The sequence below is a fragment of the Trachypithecus francoisi genome, unplaced genomic scaffold (genome assembly GCF_009764315.1).
Source record: "Trachypithecus francoisi isolate TF-2019V2 unplaced genomic scaffold, Tfra_2.0 Lachesis_group21, whole genome shotgun sequence".
Lineage (NCBI taxonomy): Eukaryota > Metazoa > Chordata > Mammalia > Primates > Cercopithecidae > Trachypithecus > Trachypithecus francoisi.
This window is the reverse complement of record NW_022681467.1, coordinates 23,650,121-23,671,832: the sequence shown is the minus strand read 5'-3', so window position 1 is coordinate 23,671,832 and position 21,712 is coordinate 23,650,121. Positions and strand designations below refer to the sequence as shown.

The 21,712-nt window shown below is 45.7% G+C and overlaps 2 protein-coding genes across 8 annotated transcripts in view; one reads left to right on the top strand and one right to left on the bottom strand.

Annotated features, from left to right (window-relative positions):
* UBOX5 (U-box domain containing 5) overlaps nt 1–21,712 on the bottom strand; it is a 55,862-nt gene that overhangs the window by 9,904 nt on the left and 24,246 nt on the right. For 5 of the 7 annotated variants that reach the window (XM_033185851.1, XM_033185845.1, XM_033185850.1 and 2 more), the window contains 2 exons: nt 6,476–6,570; nt 4,539–5,739 (listed from right to left, as the gene is read on the bottom strand). In XM_033185851.1, coding sequence (XP_033041742.1) covers nt 4,539–5,739; nt 6,476–6,529 — 1,255 coding nt within the window. In that variant the 5' untranslated portion in view covers nt 6,530–6,570. Of the gene's footprint in view, nt 1–4,538; nt 5,740–6,284; nt 6,355–6,475; nt 6,571–7,710; nt 7,732–21,712 lie in introns of those variants that run through there. The other 2 variants (XM_033185848.1, XM_033185852.1) reach the window with 2 other exon arrangements.
* LOC117068540 (small nuclear ribonucleoprotein G) lies at nt 9–567 on the top strand. The gene has a single exon (XM_033185853.1). It carries the CDS (start codon nt 68–70, stop codon nt 296–298), a length of 231 nt encoding a protein of 76 aa, XP_033041744.1. The 5' UTR covers nt 9–67; the 3' UTR covers nt 299–567.

Below are 21,712 nucleotides of genomic sequence, written 5' to 3'. Positions count from 1 at the left end.
ACTATTAACATTAAAAGTTCATGACCATTCCGTTCCAAGGCGTCTGTGAGCCAGCGGAGTATACGCCATGAGCAAAGCTCACCCTCCCGAGTTGAAAAAATTTATGGACAAGAAGTTATCATTGAAATTAAATGGTGGCAGACATGTCCAAGGAATATTGCGGGGATTTGATCCCTTTATGAACCTTGTGATAGATGAATGTGTGGAGATGGCGACTAGTGGGCAACAGAACAATATTGGAATGGTGGTAATACGAGGAAATAGTATCATCATGTTAGAAGCCTTGGAACGAGTATAAATAATGGCTGTTCAGCAGAGAAACCCATGTCCTCTCTCCATAGGGCCTGTTTTACTATGACGTAAAAATTAGGTCATATACATTTTCATATTAGACTTTTTGTTAAATAAACTTTTGTAATAGTCAAAAATGCCTTCTCAAATGTTCTGAATATAGAATATTAGCTCTCATTCCAATTTTTTCTAACATGAATTTTCCTGGTTGACAATGATTTCAAAGGGTTTTATGCATTAAAGTGGAAGAATCTTATTAAATGTGAAACATGGCAAGGAAAAAAAAAAAAAGTTCATGACCAAATGGAGTTTACTCTACAAATGTAAGAATGGTGCACTATTAGGAAACCTATTAACATATTTTATTACATTAAAAGATCTGAGGGGCCAGGCGCAGTGGCTCAAGCCTGTAATCCCAGAACTTTGGAAGGCTGAGGTGGGTGCATCACCTGAGGTCAGGAGTTCGAGACTGGCCTGGCCAAAATAGTGAAACCCCATCTCTACTAAAAATACAAAATTAGCCGGTATGGTGACGCATGCCTGTTTATCCCAGCTACTCAGGAGGCTGAGGTGGGAGAATAGCCTGAACCCGAGAGGCAGAGGTTGCAGTGAGCTGAGATTGCGCCATTGTACTGCAGCCTAGGCGACAAGAGCGAAACTCTGTCTCAAAAAAAAAAAAAAAATAATAATAATAATAAAATTTCCACTGATACTGAAAAGCGTGAAACAAAGTTTGATTTCCCAATCCTGAATAAAAATACTCAATAAAATAGGAATCAGTGGTAGAAGAGGTTTTCCGAAATGTCTCCAGGTAAACCCTACCTCCTAATATTCACGTTCTTGGGTATCCTGTCCCCTTGAGTGGGCTGGACTTAGAGACTTGCTTCTAACAAACAGAACACAGTGATCCATTTCTCCACCAGGCAGGAAGGACACTGGTGTTGAGGCTGACATACCTATCAAGGACAACCACTACCATGGCTTCTGGTGCTTTGACGAAACCTCAGATGAGCGGCCCTCTGGCCAGGTGTCTGAGGTTTCATATTGTTGGAGCATTCGTTGTGTTCCTGGGGGTTGCAGCTAAGTTTGCTGCAGCTGAAAGAAGAAAGAAGGCACACGCAGATCTCTTTTTTCTTTTTTTTTTTTGAGATGGAGTCTCGCTCTGTCACCCAGGCTGGAGTACAGTGGTACAATCTCAGCTCACTGCAACCTCCACCTCCCGGGTTCAAGTGATTCTCCTGCCTCAGCCTCCTGAGTAGCTGGGACTACAGGCATGCACCACCAAACCCAGCTAATTTTTTAATTTTTAGTAGAGAAGGGGTTTTACCATGTTGGCCAGGATGGTCTCGATCTCTTGACCTCATGATCCGCCTGCCTCGGCCTCCCAAAGTGTTGGGATTACAGGAGTGAGGGATTACCCGGCTCACACACAGATTTCTACAGAAATGATGATTCCATGAAGGATTATGAGGAGATGAGGAAGGCTGGTATCTTTCAGAGTGCAAAGTAATTTTGGAATATAAAGAATTTCTTGGCCGGGTAACACAGTAAGACTCTGTCTTAAAAATACAAAAATCAGCCAGGTGTGGTGGTACGCACCTGTAGTCCTAGCTATTCCAGAGGCTGAGGCATGAGAATTGCTTGAACCCGGGAGGCAGAGATTGAAGTGAGCTGAGATCACACCACTGCACTCTACCCTGAGTGACACAGTGAGACTTCATCTCGAAGGAAGGAAGGAAGGAAGGAAGGAAGGAAGGAAGGAGGGAGGGAGGGAGGGAGGGAGGGAGGGAGGGAGGGAGGGAGGGAAGGAAGGAAAGAAGGAATTCTTTGGGTTGAATTACACAGAAGTTTGTCACTGATCTGTGTTCTCGAAGTAAGAAATATGAAGATGGAGGGCAAGAAATCATTTCTCTTGATATTATAAATAAGCAATTAACAAATACCTTGGGAAAAATAAGAATACAATAGAAGTGAGGAGTGCGACTTTCAATATTACATTCTAAAAGATGGATTTCCCTCATCTGTGCACTCTCTCTGGAATGCACAGCTGCCACACAGTGCACTGCCCTATGGAGAGGCCCATGTGGCAAAGAACTGAAGGCAGCCTTTGGCCAACAACCAACCAGCAAGTGAGGCCTCAGTCCAACAATGCATCAATGAGCTGAATCTTGCAACAATCATGCGGGTGAGACTAGAAGTAAATGCTTCCCCAGTTGATCCTTGAGATGACCACAGCCTCGGTCACCAGTTTGATGGCAGCCATGGGAGACCCTGAAGCAGAGAATTCAGCCAAGTTATGCTAGGATTTGTGACTCACAGAAGTTATGAGACAATGAATGTTTGTTGCTGTAAGCCAGTAAGTTTTGGGGTAATTTATTACCTAGCAATAGATAACCAATACTTCTTTAATATGATAAAAACATCTATCTCAGGCCAGGCGCGGTGGCTCATGTCTGTAATCCCAGCACTTTGGGAGGCCAAGGTGGGTGAATCACCTGAGGTCGAGTTCGAGACCAACCTGGTGAAACCCTGTCTCTACTAAATATACAAAAAATTAGCCAGTGTGGTGGTACATGCCTGTAATCCCAGCTACTCGGGAGGCTGAGGCAGGAGAATTGCTTGAAGCTGGGAGGCAGAGGTTGCAGTGAGCTGAGATCACACCATTGCACTCCAGCCTGGGTAACAGAGTGAGACTCCATCTCAACAACAACAAAAAAACATCTATCTCAGCCTAAGATCCAACATCTGGCTTATGCTGAGGCATTCACACTGAACACGTTCAGCTGCAGAGGTCACCCAGTGAACCAGGGCTACTCACCTCAGGTGACAGCAGCATCACTGGCCCCAGAAATCACTGGCAACACCCCAGGGAAGAGGCAGGAAGCCAGGATCCTTAAATCTCATACTCAAGAATGTTGCAGGCTGGGCGCAGTGACTCACAGAACCCAGCACTTTAGGAGGCCGAGGCAGGCAGATCACGAGGTTAACAGATCGAGACCATCCTGGGCACCATGGTGAAACCCTTCTCTACTAAAAATATGAAAATTAGCTGGGCCTGGTGGCACGTGCCTGTAATCCCAGCTACTCCAGAGGCTGAGGCAGGAGAATCTCTTGAACCTGGGAGGTGGAGGTTGCAGTGAGCTGACATCATGCTACTGCACTCCAGTCTGGTGACGAGACTCCATCTCAAAAAAAAAAAAAAAAAAAAAAATAGAAGCCGGGCGCAGTGGCTCATGCCTGTAATCCCAGCACTTTGGGAGGCCAAGGCAGGTGGATCACGAGGTCAGGAGATCAAGACCATCCTGGCTAACATGGTGAAACCCCGTCTCTACTAAAAATACAAAAAATTAGCCGGGCATGGTGGCGGGCACCTGTAGTCCCAGCTTCTCGGGAGTCTGAGGCAGGAGAATGGCATGAACCCAGAAGGTGGAGTTTGTTTGCAGTGAGCCGAGATCACACCACTGCACTCCAGCCTGGGCAACAGAGCCAGACTCCATCTCAAAAAAAAAAGAATGTTGCAATTTTACCTGGTGGATCCTGCCAAATGCAATAAAGAAGAAAAACAGAAAAAACAACAGAAAAGAAATACAAAGAAAATGTTGCAATTTGTCCACACATTTACTGAGTACACCTTCTTCAGTGTGGCTTTTCTCTTCAGTAACCCTGTCCTGAAAGGAAGGCCCACAAACCTAGTCCTTTTTCCTTTTCTGTGTCCTCATGCCACATGGTGGCAGGGGTGGAGGGGGCACAGAGAACCTCCATGCAACGTATCCTTGTACCTCTGTGACAGAAACAACACCAAGAGGAGCCCACTGATGCATGAGTAACACAAAGAAGGCACCAGAAGACATACTCTGCTTTGAGCGACTGGCATCTCTCCTCCCAGCAGCTCTGACTAGAGGCTTCAAACCCAGGAAAAACTGTTGACCAGGCCAGGGCACATAAAGGGACCCCAAGGAAGGCAATAGTGCCCATGGGACCATCACCAGCAGAGGAGCGAAACATGCAGACTGAAGCTTCGGAACAGACGAGAATAGATGAGAACACATGGAACCCCTCCAAGGCTCCAGGTTGTCCCTAATCTGAAGACAAAGCTGAGGGGCCCCAGGATGGGAAACGGGAAGGAGGCAGCACAGGCACAGCCTTGGGAATGTAAACTGGCCAAGCACAAAGCAAAGGGCAGCAGAGCGAGAGCTCTTGGGAAGGAGATGGATGAGCCTGGCCGCAGACACAGGATGTTGAATTACCTGTCGAACAGTCCATGTGTGTCAGGCTGGGTTCATTGGTGGCTTTCATTTTCTTAGCAGTGTGCTCTGAGGTAGTGGGTAAGACCAAAGGGCTTGTGGCAGAAAAACCAGAAGCATTTATACCAAGGTTACTGTCTGGGACATGTTCAGCCTGCTCTATCTTCCTTTTCTGAGAGGGCAGAACAATGGAAGAAGGGATCACTGCCAATGCCGTCTGTGCTCTCCCAAGCAGGTGGCAGCCAGGGATGGAGTGCTGGAGCAGGAAATGGTCAATCCGGGCCTTGAGGGAGGGGTGAGGCAGGGGCTGAGAGTGTGGAGTAAAAGCTACCCCCGTGAAAGGGTCACTGGGCACTCGGCCCCATGTGGCTTCACTGCGGTTACATTTCTCCAGCGTGCTCTGGTCAATGACCTTGCCTGAGGGCAGCAGCATGGGACAAGGCATGATCTCCAGGGTGATGGGATCCAGGAACTCCTCAGGCACATCCTGAATGATCTCGGCCAGCTTCTGCAGGCTGGAGGGGGCCTGCTGGCTCTCAGACTCGTCCCCGGGGTCACAGTCACTTTCCATGGGCAAGGTTGGAGCCTGCAGAGCCACATCCTGAGGCAGGTTCTCTGAGGCGACCAACAGGATGCTGTCTATCACCTCCTGGGAGCAGGTCTTGGCCGGCTGACCCCACACTTCTAACCGCTTGATACAAGGGATACCGCCGCCTGTCACATGGGTGATACAGATCCTTAGGTGGGCCACATGGCTAAGGGAAAGAGCCCCTTTATTCCAGAGCTCCTGGGCCACAACAGCAGGGGAGGGGAGTGTGGCTTCCATCGGGCCAAAAGGGGGCCTGGCCTTGAAGCCCCTGTGGCTAAACACCACTTGGCTCTGGTTTTTCAGTAAGACTTTGCCTACCAAGGTGAACGCCTCCTTGTCTGGGACAGATGGCTCAGCTGGGCCCAGGGTCCGGCACTGGGGAGTATTCCAAGACACTCTGCTAGATGAGGCAGATGTATACATTTCCAGGCCAGTGACGTTCTGACCTCCCCCAGCTGTGAGGTCTATGTTGATCCTACAGATTTCCACATTAAAGGGAAATGAAACTGTCACATAGACTGGTGGCTTAATGAAATACTCTGTCCTGAAACCATGACTTCTCTTTGTGAGATCTTCAGAGATGAGATTTTCTACTTCATAACCATCAGCTGATATCTAGATTTAATAAAAAAAGCAAGATACAATGATCCAAATGAAGACAATTTGTCGCTTGTAAGAAAACGCTTAAGCCTGAGGTTCCTCGTTTTAAAATTTCCTCTATTAAACTGAATTGTCCCAGATTTTTCTGCAGGCACCCAAGATCAGATCAAAGGCCAAGGGCAACCATGTCCCCAAGTGTTGCCCAACCTTAAAAATACGAGCAACTTAGCTGGGTATGTTGGCACACACCTATAGTTCCAGCTACTTGGGAGGCTGAGACAGGAGGATCCCATTAGCCCAGGAGTTAGATAGGCCTGGGCAACATGGTAAGACCCCATATCCCTCACCTCCTTGCCCTCCCCCCCCGCCCAAAAAAAAGCAAGCAACAAAATCCTGCCCAATCCAACCAAAACTGCCTTCAAAACAGTATCTGGGGAGAGAACTGCGGGGGAGAGAAAGTATTTCTACCTTTGCTATGACTTTGACAAGACTTGAGATTGATCATCAAAGAACAAAGAGCACAGTGAAGAGGACCCTGCACAAAATGAGTCACAGCTCACCTCATCATGGCGCTGTGTGATTCCAGAGGTGAGCCTGCCCCATGCTTACCTAAATACCATCTGATGGAATCTAAAGTAACAAGGGCAAAAGTGCAGTAAGCCTGAATCAAATCCACACACATAAGGCAGGAAATGATGAAACACATGACAAAGATAGCATATATTTATGTATATATATTTGTTTTGTTTACCTTGTTGCAGTGAATTCTTGGTCTGAACTGTGGGAGGCAAAGATTTATTACCATCTTTGTGGCTGAGAGGATAGCTTCCAAGCATCAGAAGCAGCCTTAAATAAGAAATAAAACTAAGTATTAGAAAATGTAAAATTCAATTCTAAATTTTCAGAAGTTGATTCTTAAGAGAATCAAACAGGATAGCAACAAAAACTTGAACACACACGCTCTCAACAGTCTATACTCACTTTCCTTATATCCTATACATGATGTTGGGGAAAAATCAGTCATTGAAAAATTATAGAGAAGACTTCTATGGCAGGCTCAACAGGTTAGCAAAGACTGCCAGTTCTCTGGCCAACAGCTGTTCCAAAGATCCAATGGAGGCAAAGCCCATCAGCTGTGCTGGGGGTGGCCACAGGAAGGGAATGGCAAAAGTAGCTGAGCTCAGAGAAAGGACAGAGTGTTCAGAATGGAAAGGGTCACAAAAAATAATTGTAGTGGTGGTAAGCATCCTTGTCATTTAATACTTGTCAATGCAATTATGTTTTCTTATTAAAATGAAAACAATGAGTCAAAAACATCATTAAGAAATAGAAAATGTAGGCCGGGCGTGGTGGCTCAAGCCTGTAATCCCAGCACTTTGGGAGGCCGAGATGGGCGGATCACGAGGTCAGGAGATCGAGACCATCCTGGCTAACACGGTGAAACCCCGTCTCTACTAAAAATACAAAAACTAGCCGGGCGAGGTGGCGGGCGCCTGTAGTCCCACTACTCGGGAGGCTGAGGCAGGAGAATGGCGGAACCCGGAGGCGGAGCTTGCAGTGAGCTGAGATCCGGCCACTGCACTCCAGTCCGGGCGACCGAGTGAGACTCCGCCTCAAAAAAAAAAAAAAAGAAATAGAAAATTTATTAGAGGCTGGGTGTGGTGGCTCATGCCTGTAATCCCAACATTTGGAGGCTGAGGTGGTAGACTGCTTGAGCCCAGAAGTTCAACACCAGCCTGGGAAACATAGCTGGTCTTGTTGTAGAGGCCCATCTCTAAAACAAAAAGTTGTAAGGGTCTTGCTATGTCTGATATGCACCTGTAGTCACAACTATTTGGGAGGCTGAGGTGGGAGGATCACTTGAGCTCAGGAGTTCAAAGCTGCAATGAGCTATGATCACACCACTGCATTCCAGCCTGGGTGACAGAGTGAGGCCCTGTCTCAAAGGAAAAAAGAAAAGAAGAGGCCGGGCGTGGTGGCTCACACCTGTAATCCCAGCACTTTGGGAGGCTGAGGCGGGCGGATCACGAGGTCAGGAGATCGAGACCATCCTGGCTAACACAGTGAAACCCTGTCTTTACTAAAAATGCAAAAAATTAGCCAGGCGTGGCAGCGGGCACCTGTAGTCCCAGCTACTTGGGAGGCTGAGGCAGGAGAATGGCATGAACTCAGGAGGTGGAGCTTGCAGTGAGCCAAGATCGCGCCACTGCACTCCAGCCTGGGCAACTGAGCGAGGCTCCGTCTCAAAAAAAAAAAAAAAAGGAAAGAAAAGAAAAGAAGAAAAAAAGAAGAACAGAAGGAGGAAGGAAGTTGGAGGGACAGAAAGAAAGAAAAGAGAAGAGGGAGGAGGGAGGGAGGAAGTTAGGGAGGGAGGGAGGGAAGAGAGAGAAGGAAGGTTGAGAGAGGGAGGAAAGAGAGAGAGGGAGAAAGAGGGAGGGAAGAGAGAGAGGGAGGGAAAAGAGAGGAGGGAAGAGAGGGAGAAGAGAGAGAGGGAGAGAGAGAGAGGAGAGAAGAGAGAGAGGAGGGAAGAGAGAGAGGGAGGGAGAGAGAGAGGGAGGGAAGAGAGAGGGGAAGGAGGGAAGAGAGAGAGGGAGGGAAGAGAGGGAGAGAGAGAGAGAGAGGGGGAGAAGAGAGAGGAGAGAAGAGAGGGAGGGAAGAGAGGGAGGGAAGAGAGGCAAGAGAGAGGGAGGGAAGAGAGAGAGGGAGGGAGGGAAGAAAGGAAGGAAAAAAAGACAGAAATTATTAGGGTTGAAAAGCACCTTAAAAGGACATCTAGGCCGGACGTGGTGGCTCATACCTGTAATCTCAGCACTTTGGGAGACCGAGGCAGGCAGATCACCTGAAGTCAGGAGTTCAAAAGCAGCCTGGCCAACATGGGGAAACTCCATCTCTACTAAAAATACAAAAAGCAGCTGGGTACGGTGGCGGGCACCTGTAATCCCAGCTATTTGGGAGGCTGAGGCAGGAGAATCACTTGAACTGGGAGGTGGAGGTTGTAGTGAGCCAAGATTGTGCTACTGTACTCCAGCCTGGGCAACAAGAGCAAAAGTCCGCCTCAAAAAAAAAAAAAAAAAAAGGACAACTAACGATCCAATTCAAGCAGTCATTTTAATGGTCACTCCGTAGAGAAGCAGGGAAGCCACTGAAAACACCCCTCCCAGTGGCAGACCTCTCCAGTGGAACTCAAGTCCTTGGTGAGGCCAGCGAGCCATTTATGCTTTTCTCCCTGACAGTCATGGCCATGAAAAATTCTGTTAGCCCGACAGGGACAGGGTCACCCTCTGGGCCCCTTTTGTTGTCATCATCAGTAGGAGCCACTTGCGGGAGCCAGGCATACTGAGCGTCCTGCAACATTTGAGTGGACAGTTGCTGCACAGTGAAGATCTGTCATGGGCCTTGTAAATGTATATTATCTCAGCTTAGCCCCTAACTCAGTTTTACATATAAACACAAAGTATTGTTAAACATGGTTTTCATATATGCTAAATTTCCTAGGATGGGAACTTCCATGTAAGCCAAAGGAAGATCATACTTGGTTTTGTTCAGACCTTTACCAAGAGATGCCCACCATTTCTGAAAATCACATCACCGAGAGCAAAGCTCTCCACCTCAGTCAGTCTGCATTTGTAGCAGTCTGCATTCCACATGCTCCTGCATGATAGTAGAAGCTTCCGAATATTTCTTTATGCCTTCTAATATGGTCACACCCAAACATTTATACATGAGAATAAATTTTATTATCATACCTAAAACTTTTTCCTTTATAGTAATGTTAGGGCATTCTGTGTGTGGTGGGGGAAGGGTGTGTATGTGTGTGTGGACCTACACACATTAGCGTGTGTACATAAGTAGGTTATACTATTTGGCTTTAAGTTCATCGTGATAGAAGTAACATGAATCTCATGGGGTAGAAAGCCCCTGGCCTAAAGTCTCCTGTTCTTTGTGAGCCTGTGTTGAAAGTCCTAGTGCTTCCCACTTTGAGGCACACACACCTTTGCTTTGCCAGAGAATTTTAGAATCTGGCCTGGAATCCACATGGACTAAAGTTTCTACAATTCCTTTTCTGAAAGATTATATTAACAATGCCTCCAGGCTTCTGATACCTTTCGTGTTCTCCACAATAAGTAAAAATGAATGACGTATCTGATGCATTGTGTCTGCAAATATCCTCAGAACTCCTACAGTTATTTCTTTTAAGGCAGGACACCAGAACTCATGTACAGCAGCATTTTCCCCAGCTTCCCTGCCCAACTAGCACAGTAGCTTCCTGTCAGTTTGTTTTAAAAGTAAAATTAAGCCATTCACTTTAATTGAATATAGAACCATTAAAATAAATATACAGCCAAGCCAATGAAATAAAACATTCCTCCTGGGAAAAGCAAGCCTAGGATGCCAAAGGAAAGCAGACAATACACTACTGACACAGATGATGACACTAGAGACAGGCAAATGCAGAACGGCGCTGGCCGCCAGCAGATGGCTGAGGTTAGGGGGCTCTAGGACTTGAGAGGGTTTTCTTTTCACTGTCCCAGGCAGTTTCCTCTTCCCCTCTTGGCCCTGACAGACAGTCAAGAAAAAACAAAGCCAGGCAGAGTGGCTCACACCTATAAACCGAACACTTTGGGAGGTTAAGGTGAGAGGATCACGTGAGCCCAGGAGTTTGAGATCAGCTCGGGCAACACAGCAAGACCCCGTCTCTACAAAAAAATAAAGATTAGTTAGGTGTGGTGGTGCACACTTCTAGTACTAGCTACTTGGGAGGCGGAGGCAAGAGGATCACTTGAGGCCAGGAGTGCAAGGTTACACTGAGCTATGACTGTGCTACTACTGTACTCCAGCCTGAGTGACAGTGAGACCCTGTTTCAAAAAATAAAATAAAGTAAAAGAAAATAAGAGTTCTTCTAGACTAAAATGTGGCTATTATGCTCTATGACATAGAGATGTGGAAACCTTGACTGCCCTTTCCAACATGTGTTAGATCAGACCCGAAGTTAAGGAAAATCTTGGTATGCCCTTAGCTACTTCTTCCCACCTCTGTGTGGAAGTGAGTCAGCCTTCTGTTCAAGCATCTCAGCTCATGAGGCTTCTCCACCTGCCTCAGGGACTGTCAACTACCCCAGTCAACTACAAAAGCATATGGACCTAACCCTGACCAAACACAGACTACCTGCTCTCCACAGCACTCATCAACATGTAAGTTGAGGGAACATTTACAGAACAGAGTTCATTCCAGCCCCCGTTACACACTCCTTGGTGCTGGTCTAAGTGGCTTTTCTTGCCTCTTGCTTGGCACTCCTCGTGGCTGCTGCAGATCTTATCCCACACACCACTATCTGACAGATTTCTTAGCAGTTTTGATCCTCACCAGTTGCAAAAATAAATGTAACACATTGATAAAAATTCAGTGGCCAACTTGTGAAGATTCATAGAACACCAGGGTAGCAGAACATATCAGGTGAGAACCATAATCTCTAAAATATACCACTCCATTGAGCTGACCCTCAGACCAGTGCACCAGCCTATCCTCATGTTCATCCCAGCCACAACCATCACCAACCTCACCACCCCCTGCAAATACTCTTCACAAAGCTGCTCACTGGCACTGTGTGACAAGGAACTTCAACAAGAAACAGCTCTATAAAGTCAGTTACTGTTTTGTTTAGTGGACCAAATGATCATTGTCTGTTCTATATGGTATCTTCTCTCGGAGACCCATAAGAAAATTTTCTCTTTGGTCTTAGTACTAGAAGAGATGTTTATTGCAAGCAATTCAATATTTTATGGTATGAAGATGGATCACATTCCTTCTTGACTCTGGCGGCTAGAAAGCTCCGAATAAAATCTGTGGCCCATCCCTCACATTCCTCCCTACCTGAATTATTTATTTTTATGTAATAGAGTATAATATGAAAGGTAGCTTAAAATAATTTTGGAACAATGTGGGGTATAAATAGGCTGGGCACAGGGGCTCACACCTGTGATCCAAGTACTTTGGGAGACCAAGGCAGGAGGATTGCTTAAGGCCAGAAATTTGAGACCAGCCCGGGCAACAAAGTGAGATGCCACCTCTACAAAAAAAAAAAAATTTTTTTTTTTGAGACGGAATCTTGCACGTCGCCCAGGCTGGAGTGCAGTAGCGAGATCTCGGCTCACTGCAAGCTCCACCTCCCGGGTTCATGCCATTCTCCTGCCTCAGCCCCCTGAATAGCTGGGACTACAGGCACCCGCCACCACGCCCGGCTAATTTTTTGTATTTTTAGTAGAGACAGGGTTTCACCACATTAGCCAGGATGGTCTTGATCTCTTGACCTCGTGATCCACCTGTCTTGGCCTCCCAAAGTGCTGGGATTACAGGCGTGAGTCACCGTGCCCAGCCTACAAAAAATTTTTAAAATATTAGCTGGGCATGGTGGCATGTGTCCATAGTCCCAGTTACTCAGGAGTATGGCTTGACCCCAGGAGTTTAAGGCTACAGTGAGCTATGATCATACCACTGTACTCCAGCCTGGGTGACAGAGTGAGATCCTGTCTCCAAAAAAAAAAAAAAAAAGAGGGTGGAGCAGAGGGCATAAATAATTCTCCTTTTGGGAGACATTTAGGTTGTTTACACTTTTTTTTAGATGGAGTCTTGCTGGAGTGCGGTGGCTACTCACAGGCGCCATCACAGTGCACCACAGTCTCAAATTCCTGAGCTCAAGCAATCCTCCTGCTTGAGTGCCCCAAGTACCTGGAACTACAGGTATGGGTCACCAAACCCAACTTGTTTGCAACTTTTTACTACTACATTAAGATAAAAATCTTAAGTAGATTTTTGTCATTTTTTTTCCTTTGGTCTTAGTACAATTTTGACTTTTTTACTTAAGGGGTCCCACATATTTCTAGTTAAGGTTGCTATTTATGAAAGGTTCTTCCTAACCCATTAATTTTTCTAACTGGTCATTGCTATATAGGAAAGCTTTTCACTTTGGTATCTTTATTATATGTTCAGCTGTCTTATTGAACTCTTACTGATTTTAACACATTTTCAGTTTGTTTTCTTGTTTTTTTCTTTTTTTTCAATCCTATTATCTTGATAATAATGAGAATTCCTTTCACAAAATTGTAACTCTTATTTCTGTCTCTCATCTTACTGCATTAGCTAGAACTTCCGGAATTACACAAAACAGTAAGACAGCTGCCATCCTCGTTTGTGCCCATTAGAAAATGCCTCTTTGGGCTAGGTGTGGTGGCTTACACCTGTAATCCCAGCACTTTGGGAGGCCGAGGCGGGCAGATCACAAGGTCAGGAGTTCAAGACCAGCCTGGCCAATATGATAAACTCTGTCTCTATGAAAAATACAAAAATTATCCGGGCATGGTGGTGCAAGCCTGTAGCCCCAGTTACTCTGGAGGCTGAGGCAGAAGAATCGCTCAAACCCAGGAAACAGAGGTTGCAGTGAGCCGAGATCATGCCACTGCATTCCAACCTGTGCAACACAGTAAGATTCCGTCCCAAAAAAAAAACAAAAAGAAAAGGAAAATGTCTCTTTGAACATAATGTTGATTGGGTTTTTTTTTTGTTTGTTTTTTGTTTTTGAGACAGAGTCTCGCTCTGTCGCCCAGGCTGGAGTGCAGTGGCCGGATCTCAGCTCACTGCAAGCTCCGCCTCCTGGGTTTACGCCATTCTCCTGCCTCAGCCTCCCGAGTAGCTGGGACTACAGGCGCCCGCCACCTCGCCCGGCTAGTTTTTCTTCGTATTTTTAGTAGAGACGGGGTTTCACCGCGTTAGCCAGGATGGTCTCGATCTCCTGACCTCATGAGCCGCCCGTCTCGGCCTCTCAAAGTGCTGGGATTACAGGCTTGAGCCACAGCGCCCGGCCAGTTTTTTTTTTTTTTGAGACGGAGTTTTGCTCTGTCGCCCAGGCTGGAGTGCAGTGGCCGGATCTCAGCTCACTGCAAGCTCTGCCTCCCGGGTTTACGCCATTCTCCTGCCTCAGCCTCCCGAGTAGCTGGGACTACAGGTGCCCGCCACCACGCCCGGCTAGATTTTTTGTATTTTTTTTAGTAGAGACGGGGTTTCATCATGTTAGCCACAATGGTCTCGATCTCCTGACCTCATGATCCAACCGTCTCAGCCTCCCAAAATGCTGGGATTACAGGCGTGAGCCACCGTGCCTGGCTAAATGTTAGTTGCTTTTGTTTTTTTTTGAGACGGAGTCTCGCTCTGTCGCCCAGGCTGGAGTGCAGTGGTGACCTCAGCTCACTGCAAGCTCCGCCTCCCGGGTTTACGCCATTCTCCTGCCTCAGCTTCCCAAGTAGCTGGGACTACAGGCGCCCGCCATCTCGCCTGGCTAGTTTTTTGTATTTTTTAGTAGAAACGGGATTTCACCATGTTAACCAGGATGGTCTCGACCTTCTGACCTCGTGATCCGCCCGTCTCGGCCTCCCAAAGTGCTGGGATTACAGGCTTGAGCCACCGTGCCCTGCCAATGTTGATTGTTAATTGAAATATCATCTTGGCCGGGCGCGGTGGCTCAAGCCTGTAATCCCAGCACTTTGGGAGGCCGAGACGGGCGGATCACGAGGTCAGGAGATCGAGACCACCCTGGCTAATACGGTGAAACCCCGTCTCTACTAAAAAATACAAAAAACTAGCCGGGCGACGAGGCGGGCGCCTGTAGTCCCAGCTACTCGGGAGGCTGAGACAGGAGAATGGCGTGAACCCGGGAGGCGGAGCTTGCAGTGAGCTGAGAGCCGGCCACTGCACTCCAGCCTGGGCGGCAGAGCAAGACTCCGTCTCAAAAAAAAAAAAGAAATATCATCTTTATGTTAATAAAGCATTCTAATTTTCATATTTTTTGAAAGGAGTATGCTCTGAATTCTGATTTTTCTCTATATATTGTCTTTTATTATTTATCTTATCTGACATACTAATGGGATACATTAACACATTTTTCTAATTTTAAACCATCCTTTTTATTCCCAGGAGAGATTCTATTTGGTTGTGGCAAATTATTCTTTAAATGTACTGTACTATTGAATTTATTTTGCTCATATTTAATTTTAGATGGGATATTATTACACATTCATGGAACATTTGCAAGCCCTGTACTAGGCACTGGAGTATAGAGATAAAAATGAAGTGGCAGTGAAACTATTCTGTATTACACTGTAATGGTAGATACATGACATCATACATTTCAAAACCTATATATTCAAAACTTATCATTCAAAACCTATAGAATTATACAACACAGGCTGGGCATAGTGGCTCAAACCTATAATCCCAGCACTTTGGGAGGCAAAGGTGGGCAAAGCACTTGAGGTCAGGAGTTCGAGATCAGCCTGTCAACATGATGAAACCCCATCTCTACTAAAGATACAAAATTAGCCGGGCGAGGTGGTGGGTGGCTGTAATCCCAGCTGCTGGGGAGGCTGAGGCAGAAGAATCGCTTGAACATGGGAGGCAGAGGTTGACTGAGCCAAGATCGAGCCACTACACTCCAGCCTGGGCAATATAGTGAGACACTGTCTCAAAAAAAAAAAAAAAAAAAAAGGTTGGGCGTGGTGGCTCACATCTTTGTGATCCCAGCACTTTGGGAGGCCAAGGCATGAGGATCACATGAGGCCAGGAGTTCGAGACCAGTCTTGCCAACATGGCGAAACCCCGATGCTACTAAAAATACAAAAATTAATCCGGCATGGTTGCACATGCCTGTAATCCCAGCTACTCTGAAGGCTGAGGCAGGAGAATCACTTGAGCCCAGGAGGCAGAAGCTGCAGTGAGCCAAGATCATGCCACTGCACTCCAGCCTAGGCGGCAGAGCGAGACCCTGTGTCAAAACAAAATAAAAACAAAAACAAAAACAAAAATAAAACACAAAGAATTATACAGCACAAAGAATGAAACTTAAAGTATAAACTTAGTAATAATTTATCAATATTGGCTCATTAATTATAAGAAATGCACCACACTAAGATGTTAATAGCATTAATAACGCTCAATTTTTATGTAAGTCTAAATTGCTCTAAATTATAAGGTGTATTAATAATAATAATAACAAAGAAATGGCTGGGTGAAGCCAGGCGTGACTGCTCATGCCTGTAATTCCAGCATTTTGGGTGGCTGAGGTGGGCAGATCACTTGAGGTCAGGAGTTCCAGACCAGCCTGGCTCACGTGGTGAAACCCCATCTCTAATAAAAATACAAAAAATTATCCGGGTGTGGTGGCAGGTGCCTGTAATTCCAGCTACTTGGGACACTGAGGCAGGAGAACTGCTGGAACCCTAGAGGTGGAGGTTGCAGTGAGCCAAGATGGCGCCACTGCACTCCAGCCTGGGTGACAGAGTGGGACTGTCGCAAAAAAAAAAGAAAGAAATGGCTGGGTGGGGTGGTGTACACCTATAAATTCCCAGCACTTTGGGAGGTCAAGGCAGGAGGATTGCTTGAGGTCAGAAGTTCAAGGCCAGCCTGGGCAACATAGTGAGACCTGGTCTGTACAAAAAAAAAAAAATTAATAAATAAATTAAAAGAATTAATAATAATAAAGAATGATTGGGGGAGAAGTCATAGAAAACAACTCAGGACTGGAGATCAAATTGAAATATGCAAATTGAAACAAATGAGTGTGTTGTCACAGGAGAATGGCAGATTTAAAAAAAAAAAATCTTACAAATGATATCTGTTTCTGTGGGAAATAGTGATGTCCAAACAGTAGGATTCCATAAGACCCTGGTTGCTATCAAAGTCTTTAACAGGTATAATCTTATCATCTGTCTTGTTCTAATACCCTGAACTTTTAAGGTTAGATGCCTCCTGCCTTAACACTTAATCCAGAAAAAAAATAGTGGCTCAACACATGAAAATGCAAACAGCTTAGCCCAGAAAGACTGCCTCCCCTGTCCTGCTGAGGAAATGGCCATGTAACTTGAACTCACTGCAAACACTGTCTAGTAAATACTTACAAAGCATAGCCAGATGTGGCATCTAAGTACAAGAAAGACAAGGCTTGAGTATAACTTAATCTAAAACCTCAGATCATGGCTAATGTGCTCTGCTTTCAGAGAAGTAGCTTGGAGACAGGTAATAATGGCATTCTAAGATGGCAATACAGGTTTATAAGAAAAAAAAAGAATATAAGGTAGTAGACACTCTTGTACCTACTACCTAGATTTAGCAAATGTTAACATTTTGCTATGTTTGCTTCTGATTTCAGTGTTAAAAGCAACATTTGAAAGATAAAAACAAAACCCAGCACCTATCCTATTTCCTCTCCCTTTTTGCCAAGGGGTAAGCTCTTTTATTTTTCCTTTCTTCTTCTTCTTCTTTTTTTTTTGGTGGGGGAAGCAGGCTGTCACGCCCATGCCCAGGCTGCAGTGCAGTGGTGCAATCTCGGCTCACCGCAACCTCGACTTCCAGGGCTCCAGTGATGGGTATCCTCCTACCTCTGCCTCCTGAGTATCTGCGACTACAGGCATGCACCACCATATCCGGCTAATTTTCGGCTTTTTTTTTTTGGTAGAGATGGGGTTTCGCCATGTTGCCCAGGCTGTTCTCCAACTCCCGGGCTCAGGCAATCCACCCACCTTGACCTCCCAAAGTGTTGGGATTACAGATGTGAACTACTGTGCCTGGCTGAGGTAAGCTTTATCTAATGTTGTCTGTCATTCAAATCGGTATAGGTATGCATATATATATAAACAACATATAGTAGTTATATATTTTAATATACTTTTTTTTTTTTTTTTTGAGACGGAGTCTCGCTCTGTCGCCCAGGCTGGAGTGCAGTGGAGCGATCTCGGCTCACTGCAAGCTCCGCCTCCCGGGTTCACGCCATTCTCCCGCCTCAGCTTCGGAGTAGCTGGGACTACAGGCGCCCGCCACCATGCCCGGCTAGTTTTTTGTATTTTTAGTAGAGACGGGGTTTCACCATGTTAGCCAGGATGGTCTTGATCTCCTGACCTCGTGATCCACCCGCCTCGGCCTCCCAAAGTGCTGGGATTACAGGCTTGAGCCACCGCGCCTGGCCTTAATATACCTTAACGATAATATGTGTATCATCTTGTAACCTGCTTTTCCATTATGCATCATATTAAGGTTTTCCATACTGAAATGTTTGTATCTGGTGTATTCATTTTAATTTCCTCATATTTAATTGTACAACTAAAACAGTTTCTCCATTGCCCTATTACTTATATTGTTTAAAATTTTTTTACTATGAAAAAAATGCTGCAATAAACATTCTCTACAAATCTTCTTGTGGGAACAAAAAGAAATGAAATGAACGGTCTTCTCTGTGAGTCTTGAAACAATAAAGACTTCTTTCTAACAGTGATTTTATAAGAGAACATATTCTTGAACCCAGGAGGTGGAGGTTGCAGTGAGCTAAGGTCCCAACATCGCACTCCAGCCTGGGTAACAGAGCGAGATCCTGTCTCAAAAAAAAAAAAGAAGCCAGGTGTGGTGGCTCATGCCTGTAATTCCAGCACTCTGGGAGGCCAGGCAGGCGGATCACCTGAGGTCAAGAGTTCAAGACCAGCCTGGCTAATATGGTGAAATCCCATCTCTACTAAAAATACAAAAATTAGTCAGGTGTGGTGGCGGGTGCCTGTAATCTCAGCTCCTTGGGAGGCTGAGGCAGGAGAATCACTTGAACCCAGAAGGTGGAGGTTGCACTTGGCCGACACTGTGCCACTGCACTCCAGCCTGGGCAACACGAGCGAAACACCGTCTCAAAAAAAAGAAAAGAAAAAAAAATATATATATATATACACACACACACACACACACACACACGTAATACAATATAAAGGTAACAGAGCTTTCTGCAGATGACAGAGTGAGGAAAGATGACCTAGATCAATGTTTTCCAATCTGTGGTTTTTGGAATCAAGTAATGGGTTAAAGAAAAGAAATAATTAGAAAAGAATACAAAATATGAAGGCGCAAATAGTATGGATATGTCATGAAATTGTTTCAGTCAGTTTTGCACAAATATATTTAATGAATGCATGTATTTCATCTAATAGAAAATGTATTTCTTATTGTGACTTCATAAAAAGAAAATTTTTTTAAACATTGGTCAAAAGTTTTGGCCAAAAACATTGGTCAACTCAGGGGAGAATTCACAGGAGTAACATGTGAACTTAGGATGACTAGGACACATGCCTGATCTCATGGACAACTCTGAAGAGCGACAGACACTCCATACTAATGCTACCACAGACTGTAGACTACAGGAGCCAAGAGGTGAGAATATGAACAAAAGGGAAGGAGACCTGGGGAAAGGGATCAGTGTCAAGGCACAGAGAAGGGAAGCGTGAGGCTGGTTCAAGAAATGCTGAACATGTCACTTAGCTATAGAGGTGGAGTGGGAGCCAGCGATGGGAAGGCAAATGGAGCTAGATGAGGAAGGCCCTGAATGTCATGCTAAAAAGTTTAGACTACTTCACTTAGCGGGCTGAGGTAGTGTTTCTCCAAATTGCAGGTTGAGAATTAAGAACTTAAAAATTACTGAGCCATAACTAGTATTTTTAAAAATTAAGTAGAATAGAAAATATCATCATGTACCACATATAAGGGTGAGCACTGTTTTGTGAAAGTTTTGTTTCAGTTACATATATATGTAAACACACAAACACACGCATTTATTCATTTGGGGTTTTGAAGTAAAAGTTATTTCTTACTAAAGGTTGTAGTTTAAAAAAAAAAAGTTTGAAAGCTACTGGTCAGAAGTAAGTCATCGAGCCGGGCGCAGTGGCTCACGCCTGTAATCCCAGCACTTTGGGAGGCCGAGGCGGGCGGATCACGAGGTCAGGAGATCGAGACCACCCTGGCTAACATGGTGAAACCCCGTCTCTACTAAAAATACAAAAAATTAGCCAGGCGTGGTGGCGGGCGCCTGTAGTCCCAGCTACTCCGGAGGCTGAGGCAGGAGAATGGCGTGAACCCAGGAGGCGGAGCTTGCAGTGAGCCCAGATAGCGCCACTGCACTCCAGCCTGGGCTACAGAGCGAAACTCCGTCCCCCACGCAAAAAAAAAAGAAGTAAGTCATCGAAGGCTAATAATCAGAGAGAGAAATGACACTAATGAAAAGTCTGCTATTAACCTCCTAGATGACAACAGCAATTCTGAACCACTTAAAGGCAATTCACCCTTTAAGAGGTTTCCCTTTTCTCTGGCTGATGTGTTCCCCACTGCCTTTTCTATACTACATGAGGGCTCCTTGCAAACAGCTTCCTGAAGACATCAAAGATGAGTACCAACGTACTAACCACTTAGGAATAAACTGGTAATCTCAGTTTTTCCTTTGGCATTTTCTTCATTTAGTTTTTCTCTTTTTATTCTTTTCTTTTCTTTCTTTTTGAGGGGGGGCATTCTTTGAAAGGAGGAAAATGAACTATGTATAATGCATTACTGAGCATCTCACAAGGATTTCAAAGTTACTTTCTACGAAATTGTTTATTTATTTATTTTATTTTTTTTGAGACAGAGTCTCTCTCTGTCACCCAGGCTGGAGTGCAGTGGCACAATCTCAGCTCAATGAAACCTCCGCCTCCCAGGTTCAAGCAATTCTCCCAGCTCAGCCTCCCAAGTAGCTGGGATTACAGGCATGCGACATCACACTCAGCTAAATTTTTGCATTTTTAGTAGAGACAGGATTTCCCCACGTTGGCCAGGGTGGTCTCGAACTCCTGACCTCAAGTGATCCACCAGTCTCGGGGCTCCCAAAGGGCTGGGATTACAGGCGTGAGCCGCAGTGCCCGGCCTTCTTCTTCTTCTTCTTCTTATTATTATTATTTGAGACGGAGTCTCGCTCTGTCACCCAGGCTGGAGTGCAGCGGTGTGATCCTGGCTCACTGCAAGCTCTGCCTGCCGGGTTTACGCCATTCTCCTGCCTCAACCTCCTGAGTAGTTGGGACTACAGGCGCCCGCCACCACGCCCGGTTAATTTTTTGTATTTTTTTTTGTAGAGATGGGGTTTCACCGTGTTAGCCAGGATGGTCTCGATCTCCTGACCTTGTGATCTGCCCGCCTTGGACTCCCAAAGCGCTGGGATTACAGGCTTGAGCCACCGCGCCCAGCCCCTATTTTTATTTTTTGAGACAGTGTCTCATTCTGATGCCCAGGCTTGAGTGCGGTGGGGCGATCTTGGCTCACTGCAGCCTTCACCTCCCAAGTTCAAGCAATTTTTGTGCCTCAGTCTCCCAAGTAGGTAGGGCTACAGGTGTGAGCCACTATGCCTGGCTAATTTTTGCATTTTCAGTAGAAACAGGGTTTCACCATGTTAGCCAGGATGGTCTCGAACTTCTGACCTCAAATGATCCACCTGCCTCAGCCTCCCAAAGTGCTGGGATTACAGACGTGAGCCACCACACCCAACCGTAAATTGTTTATTTTTAAAAGATCTAATTAAACTTTTAAAGATAATTGCAGACTCGTGTAGTTCTTAAGAAACAATACAGAGCGATCCCACATACCCTTTCATACCCTTTACTCAGTTTCCCCCAACAGTAACATCTTTTTTTATTTTGAGACGGAGTTTCGCTCTTGCTGCCCAGGCTGGAGTGCAGTGGCATGATCTCGGCTCACTGCAACCTCCGCCTCCTGGGTTCAAGTGATTCTCCTGTCTCAGTCTCCTGAGTAGCTGAGATTACAGGTGCCCGCTACCACGCCCAGCTATTTTTTGTATTTTTAGTAGACACGGGGTTTCAACATGTTAGCCAGGCTGGTCTTGAACTCCTGACCTCAGGTGATCCACCCACCTCAGCCTCCCAAAGTGTTGGGATTAAAGGCATGAGCCACCGTGCCTGGCTGTAACATCTTGCATAGCTATACTAGAACTTCATAACCAGCCTGATACTGATAATGATCCACTGATTTTCAGATTTCACCAGGTCTGCATGCGTTCATTTGTGTGTGCCTAATTAGTTCAATGCAATTTTACTCTATGTGCAAAGTTGGGGAATCACAACAATAGTTGATATAGAACACTTTTATCACAAGAAT

Bases quoted from the DNA above. Each gene is read 5' to 3' on its own strand.
- LOC117068540 (XM_033185853.1), top strand. From the start codon at position 68: ATGAGCAAAGCTCACCCTCCCGAGTTGAAAAAATTTATGGACAAGAAG.